This window comes from Meles meles, chromosome 1 (genome assembly GCF_922984935.1).
Source record: "Meles meles chromosome 1, mMelMel3.1 paternal haplotype, whole genome shotgun sequence".
Classification (NCBI taxonomy): domain Eukaryota; kingdom Metazoa; phylum Chordata; class Mammalia; order Carnivora; family Mustelidae; genus Meles; species Meles meles.
Genome location: NC_060066.1, coordinates 54,873,650 through 54,893,306, shown reverse-complemented (window position 1 = coordinate 54,893,306; position 19,657 = coordinate 54,873,650). Strand labels below are relative to the sequence as shown.

The 19,657-nt window shown below is 44.0% G+C and overlaps 1 protein-coding gene and 1 pseudogene across 2 annotated transcripts in view; one reads left to right on the top strand and one right to left on the bottom strand.

Moving 5' to 3' along the window:
• The window catches only part of TPD52 (tumor protein D52), a 104,080-nt gene extending 97,381 nt beyond the window's left edge, over positions 1-6,699 (bottom strand). For both annotated transcript variants that reach the window (XM_046006080.1, XM_046006084.1), the window contains exon 1: positions 6,442-6,699. Coding sequence is in view for 1 of the 2 variants with exons in the window: in XM_046006084.1 (XP_045862040.1) it covers positions 6,442-6,460 (19 nt within the window). In the remaining variant the exon portion in view is untranslated. The remainder of the gene's footprint in view (positions 1-6,441) is intronic.
• A 5,847-nt stretch (positions 6,700-12,546) lies between these two features.
• LOC123953731 lies at positions 12,547-12,939 on the top strand (annotated as a pseudogene).
• Positions 12,940-19,657: the final 6,718 nt, after the last annotated feature.

Here is a 19,657-nt window from a genome sequence, read left to right as displayed (position 1 = left end):
TCTACTTGGGAAAAAAAATCACTATCAAGTCAAAAGAGTAAAAGACAAAGGAGGAAAAATACATTCGCAATTCATACCGTGGAGAAAGGGCTACGTAATGCAATCAAGGGGAAAAAAGAACAAAATAGAAATTGGGCAAAGTATATGATCTGACATTTCAGAGAAAAATGAAATCTAGATCTTAGACTTACCACCTTCATATTAAAATATATATATATATATATAAAATAAAACATACGCTAAGAAACCCCTCTTTCCATATAGGATAGGCAGAGAGGAAAAAGTGTGACAACACCCAGGCCCAATGATGGAGGGTAGCAGATGCCCACACACTGCTGGTGGGTAGGACTGGCACCACTTCTACGGAGCACGATTTCGCACTATCCAAACTGAACAGTCACATTCTTCTAAGAATCCTTCCTACAGACACACTGGCACATTTATCGGATGACTTGCATAGAAATTGATTTGCAGCAGATTTGTTTTAAAAGCAACATTATCAGGGGAAAGTTAATTGGCCATCAATAGGGAACAAGTCAAACATCACCTATTATGATACATAACATGGTACATGTACAGAAAGCCATTAAAAAAAGAAGCAGCTCTATGTAACACCATGCTGAATAATCTCTAGGACATACACTGTATTTCAGTGGAGGAAATCAGGTGCTACAAGATTTGTGTACTACAGTTTATATAATATAGCCACACACATATATATTCAAGTAAGTGTATGGATACCTACATGCAGAAAATCTCTCTGGGTGGAAAGAGAAGAAACTGCTACAATGGCACCATTGCTATCCAAGGGAAATAGCCCCCCCCAAGAGACAGGAATGGGAGGAAGATTTACACTCTGCAACCTTTTAGTCAGTTTCAATTTTGAGCAAATGCTTTAATTACCTGGTCACAGTAGTGAAAAAGGAGTTACAAGGGGCGCCTGGCTGGCTGGGTTGGAAGAGCATGCCACTCTTGATCTTGTGAGTTCCCATGTGGGGTGTAGATATCACTTAAGTAAATAAAATAAAACTTTAAAAAAATTTTTAAAAGGAGTTATAAAATGAAATATTCAATAAGAGATTATTTTGCAGCTTGTGTAAAAGGATAGATAGAGGGGCGCCTGTGTGGCTCAGTTATTAAGCATCTGCCTTTGGCTCAGGTCACGATCCCAGAGTGCAGGGATCAAGCCCCACACAGGGCTCCCTGCTCAGCAGGAAGCCTGCTTCTCCCTCTCCCACTCCCCCGCTTGTGTTCCCCCTTTCTCGTGGTCCCTGTCAAATAAATAAATAAAATCTTTTTTTTTTTTTTTTTTTTTTTTTTTTTAGATTTTATTTATTTGACACAGAGAGAGAGAGACAGTGAAGGAGTTAATACAAACAGGGGTACTGGGAGAGGGAGAAGCAGGCTTCCTGGAGACACCAGGATCACAACCCCAGCCAAAGGCAGACACCCAACGACTGAGCCACCCAGGCGCCCCTAATAAAATCTTTAAAAAAAAAAAAAAAGTACACAAATATGTATGGATGGTTATAAACCAGTTAATAATGATTTTTCACAGTAGGATTACAGGTGACTTTTTCTTTTGCTCTGTGTTTTCCGATTTCTCTAAAATGAAAAAGTCACAGCTACCAAAAAGTATTTTTAATTTAAACATTTTTTCAACTTCAACTAAACATTAAATCATTTGATCCCCTGGATATTTTTCTAATAAAAATACATGGCTACAATTATGGTTTCTGTACCATAAGCAAATAAAATTTGGGAGAGTCTCAGAAGAGAGACTTTATAACAGTCAACAATTAAAACAGAAATAATAAACACCAAAAGAAAAAAACATAATCTTAGCCTACAACAAAAGGATGAGAAGCACATAAATTCAGGGGATTTTGCTGTTCTTTCTGGTTTCGAATTATGAGTACATCTGCTCTTATTGTGTGCATAGATTATTCTGTTTTGAGATCCTGCTAAAGATCACAACCCCTCCTACCACTCAGCTTGGGCCCTAGAGACCAAGCAGGCTGCTGCATAAAAATAAATGCAGGAAGTGAATTCCAACAACAAACCCATTAGCACCATATGGAAAGCGAGACTTGACCAAAGAAACCCAGAACTGGGGTGGGTCAAACGTTGAGATCTGCGAGCAGACCCTCCATACTGTTATCCATTCATCTCTACGTTTGATTTACTTTAAAGTAAGTGACATCTCACAGTTCTATTATTTTGAAGGCGTAAATACAGTGCTGAAATTACAGTGACATACCATTGTGTTACTTTTCCTGCAGCCTTCTCCTCTCCCAGGTTTTTGGCTGCAGTAGCCTTCCCTCTCTCCCTGAAAAAAAAAAAAGTTTTGGGGTGTGTGTGTGTGTGTGTGTGCATGTGTGTGTGTGTGAGAGAGAGGAAGAGATGTGTGAATTCAAACACAGATAAAAGGCAGTAACAGGTAAGGCAATCACCACTTCAATATAGTGCTAAACTACAGGTTATTACTAACATAAGACACAACTGAAGTGTAAATATTTATTCAGCACCATAAAAGGAAGCCAGGGTTGTTGTTGTTTTTTTTTACACAATGTACGCTCTAGTTAGCACACTACACTACACTTTCAAAGTAGGAAGCACCACACACATTCAATGTGTTACGCTTAGTTTCTGGGTAGAAACTCCTAAGAGGCATAATGCAGATTATGGTGTGCTTTTATTTATTTATCTTTATTTTTTTAAGGCAGGTTTCAAATCAATTACTGTGGACTAAGCTCTCAATATAAGCAGAATATCATGTACAAAGTCTGGATCAGGAGAAGGTGGGGAAAACAGAAGAATCCCAGCCAGATACTGAAGAGCATTAGAAGACATCATATAAAACACAAGGAAACCGTTCTCAAACTTTATAGCTCTGTTAAATAAAAAAGGGAGCAAAAGAAAGATTTTGACGACTTCACATATGGATGGAGATATTTTCAATAAAAAAAATGCAGTTAAGACAAGAGGTCGGGTATTTTTTTTTTAAGATTTTTTATTTATTTATTTGACAAGAGAGATCACAAGTAGACAGAGAGGCAGGCAGAGAGAGAGGAGGAAGCAGGCTCCCTGCTGAGCAGAGAGCCCGATGCGGGACTCGATCCCAGGACCCTGAGATCATGACCTGAGCCGCAGCGGCTTAACCCACTGAGCCACCCAGGCGCCCATCGGGTATTTTATTTTACATCTAGAGTTGTATGGCTTTGTTGGTTTTTGTTTTGGTTTTTTGGGGGGGGACAGACAAATGCAACTCCATGCATACTAAAAAGTAAGTTAAAGAAATCTTAACATGGGGGCGCCTCGGTGGCTCAGTGGGTTAAATCCTCTGCCTTCGGCTCAGGTCATGATCCCAGGGTCCTGGGATCGAGCCCCGCATCGGGCTCTCTGCTCAGCGGGGAGCCTACTTCCTCCTCTCTCTCTCTGCCTGCCTCTCGGCCTACTTGAGATCTCTGTCTGTCAAACAAATAAATAAAATCTTGGAAAAAAAAAGAAATCTTAACATGTTCCTACGTGGCTTTAAGTACTTTACAAAAATCACAATTCAAGAGAGAATCACAGAGTTTCACAAACCTTCTTTCAGCCAGCATTGTTTGATAATGGACACGCAGGTTTACAATCCCAAATTCCTCTTCCTTTAAGCCAGAAGTTTCCCTATGGATTCAATGAAGACTGAGCCAACCAGTCTGCTTGTTCAAAGACCTCGCCTATAAACTTATCCTCCATCCAGCACAGCCCTACTAACAATTTTCTCTGCCTAAGCACGGAGTTCTGCTCCTTTAAAATACTGAGAGGGAAAAAAGAACAGGAGTAAGTGGGAACCAAGGGAGAACATCAGAGTTTCCAAGAGCTGGAAGGTGCTCTTGGTCACTTTTCCTTTCCATCTTTTGCAGTCCACAAACATTTCTTCCTTTTTTTTTTTTTTAAAGATTTTATTTATTTGACAGAGAACATGAATGAGGGGAAGAGGGAGAAGCAGGCTCCCCGCTGGGCAGGGAGCCCGACTTGGGTCTCTATCCCAGGACCCTGGGATCGTGATCTGAGCAGAAGGCAGATGCTTAATAGCTGAGCCACCCAAGTGCCCCTCCACAAACATTTCTGAGCACCTACTTTGTGCCATGGGAACAAAAAGGTGAAAATGCAAAAGAGACAGGCACATGGAACCAGAAGTGTAAGGGAAGGGCCACATGGTTGCAACACAGCAAAGCGGAGGGAGCCAGCTGACCTTCCCAAAGCAGGTGACTCATCTTTCATTCTGAGCTGAGTTCTCAGACTCCCCACTTTAAGAGGATGGATTTCCCTTGCCCTCGAGGAATGACAATTAAAAACAAGAACTAACATGACTACCTGAGGAAAACATCTGAAAGTTAAAAACAGAAAGGCTCCTCTTTATAAGCCAAAGAACTTATAAAATATGTCTGAAACACACACATGAAAAACTAGTCCTACAAATACCACATAAGGTGCCATCAGCCCAGAGGTACTAATGGCTGTGATTCTCACCAGCCAAACTAGAACGCCAAATCTAATAAAATTAGTCACTCCATTCACTTACTCAAACAGCTACTTAATCTAGTTTGACAAGTACCAAACACAGCTACTCTAAAAACACCATTATGTTAAATATGACAATGTAAGGCAGATACAAATATGCATGTTCACATGTTTGTCATCCCGGACACCCTCATTAAAAGACAGACAGAATAATACTGGCTTGCATGGTAGCTCCTAGGCCTTCTCCTAACAATATATTTAAGATCTGAGATGAGCTTTCTGCCTCAAACACTTGAATATGTATCATGTTCAAATCACCATGTTACCCTACCATGGACAAAGATGAAGTACATGCCTCTAACCTCAATAAGCCTAAATCTAAACAACATGGATGCATATAAAAAAATATATAATGTATTACTTATCGTACATATATACATATATAAATTACATACTGTATATAATGTTTACAATATAGGCACTCATATGTTAAGAGGAAGATCAGTCTGAGGGGTGGAGGGAAAGAATGGGCTGAAAGGTTCCAAAGATCCCTACAACTTACCAAAAGTAAATTACAAAATAATATATATGGAATATGACTTCATTTACATAAAAAGTATGCATAAAGGTAAATGCAAAGAGTAATAAGCAAAAATGAAAATTGTTGCGTTTGAACTCAAAATATGAGCAATTCCTATGCCCACTTCTTAAAATTTACCTTAACACTGTTACCCCCCCTTTTTTTTTTTAACCATTTATGTATCTTTCAAAAAGCGTGCCACGCGGGGCGCCTGGATGGCTCAGTACATTAAGCGTCAGGCTTTGGCTCAGGTCATGATCCCAGGGTCCTGGGATGAAACCGGGAGCCCGGTCCAGCACAGGTCACCCTGCTCAACAGGAGTCTGCTTCTCCAGCTCCCCCGCCCCTCCCCCACCCTCGGTCTTGCGCGTGCCCCACCCCCCCCCACGAAATAAATAAAATCTTAAAAAAAAGAAAAGAAAAGCGTGCCACGCATCTGTATTACAGTTACTGGGTTATTATCACAACGATGAGGCAACATTTAAATATTTAATATTTAAACCTTTAAGCCATGCCCTCCTGTTTACATCTCTCTTATACAATAATTCTAGTGGAGACAATTTCACTTGAGATCCTGTTCTCAGAAACAAGTGCATCCAAGGCAGTAAATAACGAGACTATGGGTTTCACCTTGATGAGTAAAAGACGCCCCTTACCACGCAAAGCTCCCTTCCCCCAAAATAAACCCATAACTACCAGGGCATAATTTAGAAACACCTCTCGTATTACACGTATACGTCCAAAACCATCGCCATAGGTTCAGACGCCACCAAAGATCCTAACCACGTTACCTAGACGAGGGCAGAAAGTCTCAATATGGGGGGGGGGGGGGTCATGTTCCCATCCTGAGCGGCCAAGCGACCCACTGTCTTCAGTTCCTCAGTTTCCACCAGTTACAAGAGCTAGCTGCACACTATTCCCTTCTCACTGCCTTCTACCCAAAGCCCATCACGGTCCGCAGCCCCGACTCCGCGAGCCTGGTGCCGGACCCTTCGCCGCCACCCAGAACCTTCTTTCCTTCCCTCCCTCCCCACCCCCTGCTCGGTCTCTCCCCTCTGTCTCTCGGTCTCTCTGTCAGCATCTCTCTCCCCCTCTCGCATACACACACAGTCGCGCGCGCGCGCACTCGCGGCCCCAGCAGCCCGCTCCGCCCGCCGGAGCCGCTCCCTGCAGCTCGGCCCCACCAGGATGCCGGAACCCGATCGGGAAGATGCAACTTGAAGAAGGCTCGGCTCGCGCTCCGGCGCCGGCCGGGGACGCCGTGCACCTGCTCCCGCGCCCGGCCGCGCGCCCTCCGGAGCCGCGCCCGCTCCCATCCCGGAGACGCCGCGCCCGCTGTCCCCGCGCCCTCACCTTGCTCGCCGCGGTCCATGTCTCCCGCCCGCTGCCTCGCGTCCTCTGCGCCTCCGCCGCCGGCAGCCCGTCCCACTCGGATCGCACGCTCGCCCGCCTGCCCGCAGCGCCGCCGCCGCCGCGCCGCGCTCCTCCTCGCCTCCGCCCGCGACTCCCGCGAAGTCCCCTCCCCCGGAGGCGTCGGGCGCGGCGGCGCCGCCCGCCCTCGGCGGGGAGCGCCTTCCCGGGGCGTCACCCAACCACCTGACCCAGCCGACCTGTGCGCTCGGCCACGTCGACGCGGCGGGCGGTGCCAGGCTGGAAGGGCTGGGCGGGCCGGCTCGCCGGGGGGGGGAGGGAGGAGCATGGTGGCGAAGAGGTGGCAGCCACCGCGGAGGCGGCGTGCGGAGCGCTTGCCAACCCGCCCGGCGTTGGCGTCCCGCCCTCAAGTTATTTATAATATCAAAAGTTTCCTCAGAGGCAGCAAAGCTGCCCTTTCTCGGCCTCCGCGAGTCCCTGCTCCTGCGTACTTACCCGGTGGAAAACACCGGAAGGTTACTTAGAAATGCCAATGGCTCTTTGCGCCGTTGGAGTCTTCGCAGACTTCTGCTACCAGAATAACATCCGCTGGTATCCTCAATAACCAGCGAAACAAGCAAAAAGGGGAAAATTACAAAGAATCTCTCTTTTCAGACAGTACGGGTTTTTCGGAGACCAATTAGGAATGCGTTTTAAGGGGGTGCCTGGGTGGCTCAATGGATTAAGCCTCTGCCTTCAGCTCAGGTCATGATCTCAGGGTCATGGGATCGAGCCCCGCATCGGGTTCTCTGCTCAGTGGGGAGCCTGCTTCCCCCTCTGCCTGCCTCTCTGCCTATTTGTGATCTCTCTCTCTCTGTCAAATAAATAAATAAACAAAACCTTTAAAAAAAAAAAAAAGGAATGCGTTTTAAGGCTTCATAGTCACTGATCAACAGTGCGAAGATCCAGCAATAACACTTTTCATCATTGTCATCCGCGCTCTGTTTTCAAAGTGGTTTTTGCATTTACTCGTTTTCCATGATGCCACTTTGAATATGTCGTTCTGAGGCGGTACGTCAATTTCATAGGCCATCTAGGTCTGCGAGTGAGACAACTTTCCATTTGTGTTATGTACCTGGAGGCTCCGGCTTGACCCTCTTCTCTCAGCATAGTATAAAGTACTCCACACGCACTAGGCTTTTATTAATATGCTTTAAAATTATCCATAGTCACCTGAAGCTACTCCACGTTTCCTCCATGCCATTGCACTGTAAGTGAAGTATAGCTCCTTCCTGCCTGCATCTCCAGCTTCCCCGTGAAGTTTATTCTGTGGACCCCAACCAGAGGAGATCTCTCCTCTTTCATTTCTCCTACTCCCACGGGGCTCGGCCTTCTCTCTCTTGTGGCACTAACCCGGCATTCATCCCTCCAGCCGCCGGCTACAAGACCTAACTTTTTCACAGCACTACTAAGTTAGAACCTATTAGTTTATAAGCTAGAGGAAGTCGAGGATCATTTTGGTCATCTTTTCATCCCTTTAATTATACCATGCATTGAAGAAACGTTGTAAGTATAGATAGCTTTCAGGTTTAAATTTTAAAACAAGGCATACTGGATCTAGTAACAATCGAGGGTTTGTAACAAAGAGGCACAATGATAGGCTTTTTAAAAAATGATTTTTAATATGTAATGGTAAAGTAAATTTTGACATTGGCAGAAAATTCTATAATGTGGTAAAGAATTTTTTTTACTAACTGCTGTTTAGATCTACTGTACAGAGATAAAAATCTGGAGAGATAATTTCTCAATGTATGGACTAACTTGTGGACACATAAATAGCACTTGAAAATTGTGTTGGTTGAAAATAGTATTTATTCCATTTGAATCTATTTAATTTGCTAGATGACTTTAATTGTATGTTTGAAGAAAAAAATGCCTTGTTTTGTGTGTGTGGTTGTTTTTTGTTTTTTGTGTGTTTTTTTGAAGAATTTATATGCTTGTTCACATCTGTGGCAGATGTGGCTGACACCTAGCCAATATCCAGTTTTCCCATTTTCCTTCATAAAAGAACCCAAATATTGTTTGGGATAGCAGTGTGTCCCACTGAAACACTCACTGGTCACTTCAGACTCCCTTGCAGCTAGGCATGACTCTCTGAGGCATTAGTGACCAATGAGATATGGCCAAGTTAGCTAGCTGGAACCTTCAAGAAATCATTTTATTTTATTTTTTTAAAGATTTTTTTTTTTAATTTATTTGACAGAGAGAGATCACAAGTAGACAGAGAGGCAGGCAGAGAGAGAGAGGGGGAAGCAGGCTCGCTGCTGAGCAGAGAGCCCGATGCGGGACTCGATCCCAGGATCCTGAGATCACGACCTGAGTCGAAGGCAGCAGCTTAACCCACTGAGCCACCCAGGCGCCCCAAGAAATCATTTTAAAAGAAGACAGATTTGTCTTCTCTTGCTCTTCACCCTCCCCCTTCCTGCCTAGCAGGGCAGCAGCCATCTTGCATGCATGTGAAGAGAGCCACAAGCAAGGATGGCAGAGTAGAAAGGCAGAAAGAATCCGGGTCTTCAGTGGCATTGTGGAGTGTCTTCTTACAGGAATAAAATAAATGCATAGCTTTTTTAAGCCATTATAGCTGGTTTCCTATGTGGAGCCAAAAGCAATCCTAACTGATACAACGTATCGTTTAAAAATCCCTGTCTGGGGGCGCCTGGCTGGCTCAGTGGGTTAAAGCCTCTGCCTTCCGCTCAGGTCATGATCCCAGAGTCCTGGGATGGAGCCCCACATCGGGCTCTCTGCTCAGCGGGGAGCCTGCTTCCTCCTCTCTCTCTGCCTGTCTCTCTGCCTGCTTGTGATCTCCGTCTGTCAAATAAATAAATAAAATCTTTAAAAAAAAAAAAAAATCCCTGTCTGGCCTGTACCAACATAGGTGGGTTCTTGTAATCCTAAACCTTAGGCAAATACTAACTTAATTTTCTCTATGAGGTTAAATAAGCAATGTTCATACCATAAACAACCCAGTACATGATATTTCCACAGAAGCCTGCTTTTCTCCTCTGTCTTCCTTCTACTTAATTTTTTCCCCATGGCAAACATCTCACACTCTGTTGCGTCTGATATAAACAGAGCTTAGGTTTTAGCACTCTGAGGAATCTCTGGAGAATAGCTAGCACTTAAACAGAGCACCTGGGTGCATTTAGCTGGATCATCCCTTAAAAGGCTCACTCAGTACAGGGGAGACACACTAGAATTACTTTGTAGTGTTGTTGTTAATGATGACAAGGAATTTTTTTTTTTACTCCCCCCCCCCAATACCTATCCATTGGTGAAATGTATGCAAGGAAACTTCCCCAAACGCAGATTAACTGAAGCAAATGAGAATATTGGAAAGGATAGAAATAGAAGATCTGCATTATAAGTAGAAACTTTGACTGTCTGCCCTCATTGTACCCTTTCCCCATCAGCTAGCCAGCAGAAAGCACACCAAATGTATGCGTGGTCAGATGCTTCCTGAAGACCCACTCTTCACATTTGTGGGGCCTGGAGCAAGGGTACAAATGGAGGGCCCTGGCTTTCTCTTCGGGCTCTGTCTTTTCGCCTAGGGTTCTGTCCCAGATTCATGTGGGCATGGCATGCATCTCTGTGTGAGCAGCTTAGCCACATATCTCTGCTTTTATGCACCCTTTCCCATCAGCCACCCCATGGTCATACCTCTGGACTAGGGTTGCACTCAAAAGGACTCTCATGGGGAAAAGGCCAAAGGCCCTGAAAACATAGGTTTAGGTGGGAGACTTTGGAGCTGCAGGTACACAGTGCCTGGTCTGTAAACAGGGTGAGTGTGACCATGTGGCTCCAAGGACTACTCACCCTGGGCAGTCTCTACAGCCTGGGTCCCCAGCAAGGGAGTCTCCAGTAGCTTGGGTTTAGGGTTGCCAGGTAAGAGATGGGACACCCAGTTCAATGTGAATTTCAAATAAACAACAAAAATTTTTAGTATAAGTATATCACCTATAATACTAACAACATGCTTATACTAAAAGAAATTCATTATTTACCTGAAATTCTTCATAGGGGCCTGTTTTATTTGCCAATTCTCTCAATCCAAAGTGTTCCTAAAGGCAGTTCTGGCTCCCTGATTAGTCAAATAACTAAAGATATATGGCCCCACAACTTTGAAAAAGTGTATCATTTTCCAACAGAAAGACAGACTCTTAACGCTTGAACCATGCAAGTAAATTAGATACATATACTTGGGGAGAGTTCGGAAGCCCAAGTAATCAAAAAGAGGTTTTGGAGAAATACTGATTTGATGTCTGGTAATTAAGACTTAATTCCTTACCAAAATATCGTGACCATCTTGTATTCTCAGCCATGTAAAAGACTGACTGTGAGTATGAAATAAAGATCTTTTAAAACGTGTAAAAATGGGTATTGGCAGGAAAGAGCACTTCGTACTAATGGAAGATAGACGTGTAAATCCCTGAATGTTAACAGAAAGTGATCTCACTTTATTGATTTGGGCTATGTTAAGAAAAGCCATAGACCACTTAATCTTCCTTGTATTGTTTTTTTAAGCCATTTTGAATTTTATGTGTTTATCAGATTACATCATGGGAGCTGGGTGGAGAGGAAAGCACAGGGGGAACCACAGTCCTTTTTGCCCTAGACTCTCCACCATCACTGTTCTTAAATATTTTCATCTATCCTTTGGACTATTGTAGGGTATAAACTGTGTCATTACATCTGGATTCATTAATGAAGTGACTAACATTTGTACATTTTTCAGCTGGCGTCTGACTCAATGACTTGCGTTTCATTTCATTCCCGCAAGCGTGGTTAGTTTTCTAGAGCACCAGTGCCCTTCTTCTAGAAATGGTGTAGGCTAGAATGGCAAGTGCCCCAGGTCAGGGCTGAGGAACCGAAGTCTGTGTCACTGTCACCAAAAATACAACTCTGCAAGGCCAGATACGACTCAGAACATCTGAGGGGATTTAGCTGAACTCTCACTTAAAAGTAATCACTTAAAACCATCCCCATTCGGGACGCCTGGGTGGCTCAGTTGGTTAAGCAGCTGCCTTCGGCTCAGGTCATGATCCCAGGGTCCTGGGATCGAGTCCCGCATCGGGCTCCTTGCTCGGCGGGGAGCCTGCTTCTCCCTCTGCCTCTGCCTACCTCTCTGCCTACTTGTGATCTTTCTCTCTCTGTCTCTCTCTCTGACAAATAAATAAATAAAATCTTAAAAAAAAAAAAAAAAAACCATCCCCATTCTGGGCTCCTCAGGCTCACTAGCCACACCTCTAAAATTAGGAGACAGGCATTGGGAGAAAGATGGCACCTTGCCCACATCAGTTCACTTTAAAATTTTATCTTATTGAGATATAATTTACCTACCATAAAGTTCGCCCTTTTAAAGTCATAATTCAGTGGTCTGAATGAACATTCATTCATTCTTACTTCCTCCCTATGCTACTAAAATTACAATAAAGGGATAAGTCTACAAGGACAAAGAGGATTCAAGAGGCTACATCATGATAACAATGAATCTCGCAGATCTGAGAAAGCTGGTTGCTAAGCTAGCAGTGGGGAAAGCCAGGAAGAACCTAATTCTACTACAGAACTTCCAAAAACCTCGGGACTTGGCACCAAAGTGGGGTTCAAACTGGGAAGATTGGTTGAAAGTCTACCTGAAAAGGAATTAAGTTGGGGCACCTGGGTGTTTCAGTTAGTTAAACGTCTGCTTTCAGCTAGATGAGCCCCAGGTTGGGCACCCTGCTCAGTGGGGAGCCTGCTTTTCCCTCTCCCCCCTCATTCATGCTCTCTCTCTCTCTCATAAATAAATAAAATCCTGTCCTTTCCTGGGGTACCTGGGTGGCTGAGTGTGTTGAGCCTCTGTCTTTGGCTCAGGTCGTGGTCTCGGGGTCCTGGGATCGAGCCCCCAAGTCGGGCTCTCTGCTCAGCAGGGAGCCTGCTTTCTCCTCTCTGTCTCTCTGCCTACTTGTGATCTCTCTCTGTGTGTCAAATGGATAAATAAAATCTTAAAAAAAAAAAAAAAAAGAAGTCCTGCTTTTTCCTTTCCTGCCCACCTGAAGCTCAGCCACCATCATGAACGACACAGTAACTATCCAGACCAGGAAGTTCATGACCAGCTGACTACTTCAGCAGAAGCAGATGGTCACTGATGTCCTTCATCCTGAGAAGGCAACAATACCTAAGACAGAAATTTGGGAAAAACTAGCCAAAATGTACAGGGCCATGACAGATGTCATATTCATATTTGGATTCAGAGTCCATTTTGATGGTGGGAGGACAACTGGCTTTGGCATGATTGATGAATCCTTGGATTATGCAAAGAAAAATGAACCCGAAAGTAGACTCGCAAGGCATGGCCTGTATGAGAAGAAAAAGATGTCAAGAAAACAGCAAAAGGAACACAGAAACAGAAGGAAGAAAGTCAGGGGGACTGCAAAAGCCAGTGTTGGCACTGGCAAAAAGTGAGCTGAGATTGAACAGCAGTAGGCGTGGCTTTATCTGTGGTGCTTGTGCAGACTTTTCGTGAGAGGATTAATAAACTAAGAACATTAAATAAATAAATAATCCTTTTAAAAAAAGAACAAAGAGTTCTTGGAAATTAAATATATTATAGTGGACATTAAAAATCCTGTGCTAGGCCTGGGGTTCTCAAAGATGTCTACATCCTAAACCTAGACAAAATCTAGGGATTAAGGTTAGGGACTTTCAGATGGGGAGATTATCCTGGATTATTAGGTGGGGTCAATCTAGTTCCATGAACCCCTAGAAGCTGGGAAATTTTCCAGCAGGAGACCAAGAGATTCCACGATAGGAGAGGCAGGAGAGATTAGAAGCATGGGAAAGACTCCATTCATTGTTGCTGGCTTTGAAGATTAAGGAAAGAGACCATGGGGGCGCCTGGGTGGCTCAGTGGGTTAAAGCCTCTGCCTTCGGCTCAGGTCATGGTCTCAGGGTCCTGGGATCGAGCCCCGCATCAGGCTCTCTGCTCCGCGGGGAACCTGCCTCCTTCTCTCTCTCTGCCTGCCTCTCTGTCTAGTTGTGATTTCTCTCTGTCAAATAAATAAAATATTAAAAAAAAAAAAAAAAAAGGAAAGAGACCATGAACCAAGAAATACGGGTAGCATCTAGAAGCTGGAAAAGCCCTTAACTGACAAGCATCCAGAAAATGCAGACCTCAGTTCTACAATCTCATGAAACTGAGTTCTGCCAACAACCTGAGTAAGCAAAGAAAGATTCTTCCCAAGAGCCTCCAGAAAGGAACGTAACCCTCCAGATATCTTGACTTAGGCTCGGTAAGACTCATGTTAGCCTTCTGATCCTCATCAATGTATGTTGATACATTTGTGTTAAGCCACTCCATGGAATAGAAAGTCAAGTGAATTTCCTAGAAAGTAGAACAAAAAACAAACAACTGGAAAATAGAAGAGAAAATATAAGAAGATTGGGAGTCGGAGTCCAGCAATCCAGCATTAAAAAAAAAAAGGAGCTCAAAAGAGAGAAGGAGGAAATAGAAGGAAATCACCAGAAAAACAGGAATTTCTCCAAGCGGAAGGCCATGATTTTCTGATTTGGAGGGCTCACTGAGGGCCCAGAACATGGCATGTATTTATGAAATACAGAACACTGAAGACAAAGACCCTGCAATTTCCAGAGATGAAAAAAAATTGGGTCATTTTTAAAGTAAAAGGAATAAGGATGATTTTTAACTTCTAAAAAGATGAGAGGACAACGAAGTCTTTGCCTGCATTTACTGAAGACTTATTGCTTCTATGTACAATGAGTGCCATGTTTCCAATGGTGGGAATTGTACAAATAAAAAAGACTGTAGGAAGCACATCACCAACTCTGGCAAAAAGTTATTAATAATACCACCTCTCCCCTTGATGCAATACAGATCAGTCACAGCTCTTTGGCACAAGTGGAGAGAGACTATAGCATAACTAGAGTCCCTGTTGAGTAGGCTTGGGGCCGTTTGTATTATCATTAATACTTCTTGCTGCACTTGGGTCAATAAAACAGGCAAGATAAATAGACCATGCATCCTGTGAAGGAATAAAGCTACTTGGCTTTCTAAGATTGATCCTCAAGACCTATGGGATTTGTTCTCTTCTCCTGGGTTGACCAATGGGAGTTGCTGGTTTTGAAGCATCTTACAAGTTAGCAATAACTGTTCTTGTTTTTGTCAGGGTGGTCATGATATTAATCCACCATATTTTCTCATGTTTTAAATGCATCTTCTCAGTCACTCTCTTGCCAGATGTTATCTCAATACACTTGGCTATGGACATGACTGGACAACTCTCTCCTGGAGATGGGGTGAAAATCTGGATCTCAAGCATTCCCTGTGTTGGTTAACTTCTCAAAAGTGAGAGAATGACCAAAAGAGGGGCCTGAGAGACTGAGTATAGAAATGGATAATGGTCAGATTATATATGACAATAGAACTCTGAACCACAACCGGTTCAAGAAGCCAAATCGCAACCTCTATAGCAAATAACACAAGAACAGTCGGGATTTGGTCAGTGACTGTCAGCTTTTTTTTTTTTTTTTTTTTGTCCTTGCTTCCAATGCAGTACCAATCAGAGAAAGCCAAATATACTGACCATATCAATCGTGGGATGAAAATCTTTCACTTCTGTGACTGCACATGGCTTTCAACATTTTTTTTTAAGATTTTATTTATTTGACAGACAGATCACAAGTAGGCAGAGAGGTAGGCAGAGAGAGGGGAGGAAGCAGGCTCCCTGCTGAGCATAGAGCCTGATGCGGGACTTGATCCCAGAACCCTGGGATCATGACCTGAGCCGAAGGCAGAGGCTTTAACCCACTGAGCCACCCAGGCGCCCCTGCTTTCAACATTTAAACCATACCTCTTAGCATATCTTGTAGGTTTCTGCTGTATTCATCACTTCTCTTTTAATTGCAAGTGACAGAAGCCTAACTCGAGGGGTGCCTGGTTGACATAGTCGGTTGGGCTTCCAGCTTTTGATTTTGGCTCAGGTTGTGATCTCACGGTTGTGAGAGGGAGCCCTGTGTCAGGCTCCCTGCTCAGAGAGGGGGTCTGCTTGGGTTTCTTTCCCTCTTCCTCTCCCCCTTTTTCCTTTCTCTTTCTTTCTAGAATAAATAAATACAACTTTAAAAAAAAAAAAAAAGAAACCCAACTCGAGGTATCTTAACTAAAAAAGATAATTACTGTTCACAGAACTGCCAATAATAGGAATGAAGTAGAATTCGGACATAATTGAGTCTTGATTAAGCTAATGAGCTTTGGGCATGGTTCAAGGTAGGGAAAAGAAGTTAATGTGTTCTTCTGGTTAGGGCTGTTTGGGCTACTCAGTGTATTGTCACATTTTCCAGTGATGCTGTGTAATCTGTATGGATATTTCACATGCTTGTACTATGAATGATCATAAAGTTCAGAGGGGATTATTTTGGCAGAGAAAAGCTAGACATACTAGACATACTAGTTCCCTTGGAACCCCTAGTAACAACCTTCTCTGATGATTTCACCAATGGCATCCTTTGACAAAGGGAGGCAGCTTCTTTGTAAAGATACACCTTTGGTCTTGGAATTGTTGCCCCTCTGATTAGAAGCAACAGAAACAATTATTTCACTCCTATAGAAACTGAATGCCTGACCTATCGAGGCTTTGGGATTCTTCCCCTGATATCTCTCATTTTGAGGAGGGTCAACATGGATCAATGACTAACAATGTAGGAAGGACCCAACAAGCCTCACAGATGAAATGCAAATGGTGTATTCAGAATGCAGCCAGCCTGGCCTTAGTAGTATCTTGACTTTACACACACAAAAAGTGGTAGCTATCTCTCTGGATTAACATGACTTAGCATAAGGCTAATGACCACTTGTTTGAGTACATCGCTCATCACATCCCCTACATTAGACATGTAGCCCAGAGTAGGGAGGCAATGGGTCTCTGTACATTTTGCAAAATTTACTTATAATAGGAAGTCTGTGCATGTATGGGGTAACAGATCTATGGGAAATCGCTGTACCTTCTTCTCAATTTTGCTGTGAACCTAAAACAAAATACTCTTGCCCTTCTTGCATCTGCCCCTTCTGCATGAGAGGTCTAAATACAGGTAGAGGATGATTCATAAAGCAATTCGTAGCTACTAGAATGGAGCACATAGGGGCGCTTGGGTGGTTCAGTGGGTGGAGCCTCTGCCTTCGGCTCAAGTCATGATCTCCCTGTCCTGGGATCAAGCCCCACCTCGGGCTCTCTGCTCAGCGGGGAGCCTGCTGCCCCCACTCTCCCACTGCCTGCCTCTCTGCCTACTTGTGATCTCTGTCAAATAAATAAATAAAACCTTTAATAAGTAAATAAATAAATAAAAATAAAGAATGGAGCACATCGCTTTTTTGGCAGTGGAGGAAACATTTAAGATCCAAGGGGCATAGGAGAGGAAGGATATTAATGGTTTTAGAACTGCGCCTGGAGACTTCCTCACAAGCCCACTCCCAAACTTCTGCAGGTGTCTTGGGTTTAATTGTTGAGTCTAACGTCCTCCCCGCACTGTCCAGGCTCTAACCACTGTTAGGGCGCCATTCCCTTTAATCCAGTCAAGAAGTCTATCAGAAACGGCAGCAGATGGCTTCAGTTTCTATACCTCCCAGGCAAGAAAGCCCTGTCAACACCTCTGGCTGTCTTCTTCACTCCCACTTCTATAGGCATCCTCCATCATCAGTGGGGCAGAAGAGTACCACTTGACTGGTCGGATGAAAACTGAGTAGGCTGGACAGACCGCTCTTAGGCAGTCCCTCCAAAAATAACACCTAGACGGAACTGAACTGGGAACCTTGAAGCCTATCAGTCAGCTGGGGGGCTGCACTGGCTGGCCTGTCAGCCTATGTTCCCTGACTCGTGTCGGTCTCACTTATGCATCTCGACAATTATACACAACACTTTCAGGATGCCTGGGTGGCTCAGTTGGTTAAGTGTCTGCCTTAGGCTCAAGTCATGATCTCAGGGTCCTGGGAACAAGTCCTGCATGGGCTCCCCACTGAGCAGGGAATCTGCTTCTCCCTCTCCCTCTGCCCCTACACCTCCCATGCTCTCTCTCATGCACGCATGCTCTCTCTCAAATGAATGAATAAAATCGTTATTAAAAATTAGAGTAGAAAAAAATTATAAACAGCACTTCCTTTCCAGGAACACACCGTGTACCCCTGGGACTGTGATTCCTGTATGGAAGCTAGGAGTTACCTTGCCTCTCTCCAAAAAACGTGTTGACTTGCCCATTAACCATAAGAGACCTTTAAGTTTTTAAGGAAACGCCACAAGTAGATCATGTAACCCTCAGACAACAGAGATTTCTCCAGATTGAGGCTTTGTAACTTCAGGAAAAATTCCAGAGGGTTAACGAGCTCATTACTGATGCAGTCCCTGTGATACAAGTCATCCAGTTAGAAAAAGTGATTCAAAATTTGTCCTTGACTCCAGCTGAAGTGATCCCTGACACACCGTGGCTCCAGAGAGCATTCAGGTTATTTTCAATTCCTTGGCCAGGGTTGTCGAGTATGACTTGCCCTAGATGTCTTCTTTGCAGATCAAGGCAGCGCCTGCATGATGTCTAATACTGCACCTGTATTAATACTTCAGGCCAAGTGGAAAAATCAGTATAGAAACTAAAGAAGAAAGCCATAAAGCTATGTAAGATACACCCTGATGGCTTTTGGAATTTGTTCATCTAGTTGCTTCCAGTATCGTAGGGATATGATTGAGGTCGACACTGCAGGTTGGCCCCATTCTGCTGCAGCTGGAATGCTGTGGCTCGTAGCCTTAATTAAATGTTGTGTGAGACAGATTAAATGGATTCAAAGGGTGCCTGGCTGGCTCAGTCAGTAGAATGTGTGACTCTTGATCTCGAGGTTACAAGTTCGAGCCCCATGATGGGTGTGGAGATTACTTAAAAATAAAATCTCCATTGCGGTGCCTGGGTTAGGCATCTGACTCTTGATTTCGGCTCAGGCCATGGTCTCAGGTCAAGAGATTGAGCTCCAGCTTAGGGTCTATGTCAGGCTCAGGGTCAGGCTTGGGGTCAGGCTCCATGCTTATCGGGAAGTCTACTTCTTCCTTCTCCCTCTCTGTCTGCCCCTCCCCCTTCTTGAGCTCACTCTCCTAAATAAATAAATAAAATCTTCAAAGAAATAAAAACGGATGGCTTCAGCCCTCACCTCTGTAAGTGAGATTAATCAGAGTGGCCTACCGAGTGGCATACTTATTGGAAACTTCTCCGTGAGTCTCTCATGTTTCTACACATCTCGTTCTACACCGTCCTGTCAAAGATGATTATATGGTGAGCAGTCTTGGAAGACAGAGAGTTTTTCCTCTGAAGCAAAGGGCAGGTTTGCTTACAGCCTTGTAAGATGGATAGTGTTTCCTTGAAGGCAAAAGTCAGGCAAGGTTACTGCCTGTATAAGGTTTGGGTGCCCCGACTAAGGTTCCTTCTCCTGTAATGCCACCCGTTGTACGTGCGGGACTCTACATCACCCCGCGGGAGTCAGGACTCAGACTGCTGACACTGCTGAAAAAAAGCAAATGTTGGTGCCACAGCTACTGTTTCCCTGTGAATAATAAAGCCCTGGGTCTCTGATCCAGGAATATTGTAACAACATCCACAAAACTGTGGCAGGCTAATTTGCTAGCTCGTAAGCAGGAGAATGTCTCACACCTTTCACGGTTCTGACTACCATATTATCAGAATTCTAGGTCTCCTCCTGCATTCAATAATGATTCTCATGGAGATTGTCAGTAGTAAGAAAGGTATAATTTATGTACTGGACTAGAGGAGCCAGGAGGGCATCCAAGGGGAGATGACCAATGAAGAGTTGGATATGGTAGTATTTGGTGTGTGAGTGATCTTTAAGATATAGAGTTGGTAAATTTTGTCCAAATCTTCCTAATTCTAGGTTCAGGGACTTCGTCTTGGTAGCCTGAAGTTGACCATATGAATTTGTAGCATAGTAAATGCTACAAATCAAAGCTTTCCCTCCCACTCTTGAGAGTGCTTGTCGTTATCAGCACACCACAGACTACGGTATAACTCATAAACAGGAGGGGGGGGGGGGACTTCCTTAATCTATTTTCTTCTTCTGTGAAATGCAGAGAATAATTTGCCTATATCATGGGATTGCTTAGGAAGATTGAATTAGAGAATC